This window comes from Gekko japonicus, unplaced genomic scaffold (genome assembly GCF_001447785.1).
Source record: "Gekko japonicus isolate JY-2015 unplaced genomic scaffold, Gekko_japonicus_V1.1 scaffold2025, whole genome shotgun sequence".
Classification (NCBI taxonomy): domain Eukaryota; kingdom Metazoa; phylum Chordata; class Lepidosauria; order Squamata; family Gekkonidae; genus Gekko; species Gekko japonicus.
Window position 1 is genome coordinate 50,657 of NW_015172065.1, and position 1,099 is coordinate 51,755.

At 50.0% G+C, this 1,099-nt stretch overlaps 1 protein-coding gene across 2 annotated transcripts in view; it reads right to left on the minus strand.

Annotated features, from left to right (window-relative positions):
* ARID5A (AT-rich interaction domain 5A) overlaps positions 1–568 on the minus strand; it is a 32,702-nt gene extending 32,134 nt beyond the window's left edge. Inside the window, exon 1 of one of the 2 annotated variants that reach the window (XM_015420821.1) lies at positions 524–568. In XM_015420821.1, coding sequence (XP_015276307.1) covers positions 524–560 — 37 coding nt within the window. In that variant the 5' untranslated portion in view covers positions 561–568. Of the gene's footprint in view, positions 1–498 lie in introns of both variants that reach the window. The other variant, XM_015420822.1, reaches the window with a different exon arrangement.
* Between the last annotated feature and the right edge of the window lie 531 nt (positions 569–1,099).

Sequence of the window (1,099 nt, forward strand, 5' to 3'; positions counted from 1 at the left end):
CCCCCCGCCGCCGCCGCCCGCATCGAGGAAATCTGGACAGCTGGTGCATTCCTGGATTTTAAATGTTCCCCCTCTACTGCCCTGGGTGGATAGACAAGGTGGAAGAACTCCAGGAAATACATTCATAACAATTAATAAATCAGGGAGGGAGGCATGCGCTCTTCGCTCACACCCCGACAGGCACACAGACTTCAGGTTCGTCGATCCCTACATTAATTTGCGCGCTTCGATGCAAGTAGGAGTTCGGGCAAACTTGGCGGGGAAGCCTCAAAGACACACACAAATCCAATTCACCCCTCCCGGTCGGCTTCCTCACTTCCAAAGCTGTCCTGTCACTGCTAAAGTGCTCCACATTAAAGCAAGCGCCTCCAAGAAAGCTTCTAGTCCGCTGGGCGTCCCGTCTCCCACCCAGTTCCTGAGACCAAATCGGGGAAAGCAGAGCGCACAGCTTAGTTCCCAACACTAGGCTCTTTTCTTTCCCTCCCTCTCCCCGCTTACCCATCGCCCGGAGCGCAGATCCTACCCGGCTTAGTGGCAGCAGCCGGCTCGGCTCGTCCCATGTGATCCCAACACCACAGTACAACTGAGCCAACAACTCTCTTACTCTGCTAAACTCTCGCCTGGCCCCAGCACCGGCACCTCGTCCTGCGCCCTGATAGGGCTGTGTAGTGCGCTGGGCTCAGACTATTAGCGAAAGCGGCCATCAGTCATAGGTATGGGCTCCGCCTGCTCTGTCGTGATGGATTCTGGGAAGGGTAGTTCTGTGGGACAACTCCAGTAATTAAAATATATATATATATATTTTCCGTTTACCATCAGCCATTGCAAAACAATGCCAAGTAAATTAAAAATTAAAAATTAAAAAAGCAAATAATTTCTTATAGTAGCACCCCATCCTTTCTCCAATCTCCAGGGAGTTCAGGTTTTTTTTGTACACAGTATGTTTATTGTTTTGTTGCTTGTGGTGAGGACTCACATGTGGGAAACAGCTATACACTACTCAGGATGGAATACAATAGTGTAACATCAACTTGCACTCATACAGGTGATGGGGTGGGGGAAAATTAGTGCCTTGCACTGGACCAGTCATGAAAGATCT